Source organism: Asparagus officinalis, chromosome 9 (assembly GCF_001876935.1).
Source record: "Asparagus officinalis chromosome 9, Aspof.V1, whole genome shotgun sequence".
Classification (NCBI taxonomy): domain Eukaryota; kingdom Viridiplantae; phylum Streptophyta; class Magnoliopsida; order Asparagales; family Asparagaceae; genus Asparagus; species Asparagus officinalis.
The window spans coordinates 1425098-1426574 of NC_033802.1; the positions used below are offsets into that span (position 1 = coordinate 1425098).

General features: G+C 45.9%; 1 protein-coding gene across 1 annotated transcript; it reads left to right on the forward strand.

Annotated features, from left to right (window-relative positions):
• Positions 7-578, forward strand: LOC109824198 (transcription repressor OFP13-like). The gene has a single exon (XM_020390730.1). It carries the CDS (start codon positions 94-96, stop codon positions 406-408), a length of 315 nt encoding a protein of 104 aa, XP_020246319.1. The 5' UTR covers positions 7-93; the 3' UTR covers positions 409-578.

Below are 1477 nucleotides of genomic sequence, written 5' to 3' on the forward strand. Positions count from 1 at the left end.
TTCGAGCCCGGGACCCGCACCAGCTCGATACTGGAAGACCCAGGGCCATTGGATAATTACAGCTGTAAAGGTTTTAGTATCCCAGCGACGGCCATGGAGATGGAGAGCGAGGACCCGTACGGGGACTTTCGACGCTCGATGGAGGAGATGGTGGCGGCAAATGAGGAGATGAGGGAGTGGGAGAGCTTGGAGCAGCTGCTGGTCTGGTACCTGAGAGTCAACGGGAAGAGGAACCATGGGTTCATCGTCGGCGCTTTTGTCGACTTGTTGGTCGCTCTTGCTGCTTCCTGCGACGATGATGGCGGCGGAGGCGACGAGGGGAAGGAGACGGGCGCTTGTTGTGATTCCGCGGCTACCTCGGTTCGTTTTGAGATTGAGGAGGTGGAAGAAGGAAGTGGGTCCTGTTAGTGATTTTAATTAATCTATCTGTTTTTTTTTTCGAGGGGTTGTTGGGTAATTTTCCTTTTAATTTCTTACTGATTTTTTGTAAGATCTGGTTGGAAATATATAGAGCAATGTATGATATAGTAGGTAGCTTTTTGTGTGAGTAAAATTGATCCGCGGTGGTCTTTGCTCAACATCTCTCTCCGGCCCCCTCATTCTTTCTGCTGAAAATTTTCAATTGAGGTCTTGGTTTTTTTTTTTTTTTAACATGCATGGCTTCAACTTCTCTATTTTGTTAGTTGCAGAGAAATCCTAAAACTATTTAATGTAAAGAAATAACATTTTTATCTGTAGATCCCGTATAATGCATGCATACATGTCATTGATACACATAACAATTGGTGGATTTTTTTCTGTAATCAGGAGTCTATTTTCTTAATTAGTTGCAGAGAAATCCTAAAACTATTTAATGTAAAGAAATAGCATTCTTATCTATAGATTGTAGGCGTCTAAAAATGCCTATAGGTATCCACACACAGCTCGAGACAGAGAGAAGACGACGGACATTGTTATCCGAGTCTAAGAGGATTATCTGACGCCGACAAGCGCCTGAAGCAAAACGGTGAATCAAGTGACCTGCGCGCTTGACAGTCAGCTCGCGCGCGCCAATCAGCTCGCATGCGTCAATCAACACGCACGCGTCAATCAACTCAAAGCATATAAATCAACGAAGCGAACCAAACACGCGAAAGGACAAGTCTCAAAGAAAGAGAACGGAAAAGAAGAAAAAATCAACAAACCTGCGCGAGCGCATGACAGAACAAACTGACCTGCGCGAGCGCGGGACGGAACAAACCGACCCGCGCGAGCGCGGGCCCGCGAAAGCGCGGGTCAGACCAGTCTGCCGCGCTGTTTTGACCCCCTGATGTGTATTTCGACGGTTTTAACGGTTTTCTCGAGATCTTTTCAGTTCCAGAGGTTTCTAACTGACCTGATATCATCCCCAAACGTGGTTAGGCTGTTGTTAACTGAAGATAGAGCCAAATCACTTGTTCTCATCCAAATAACCGCTTCTGAAGCCCTATAAATACAA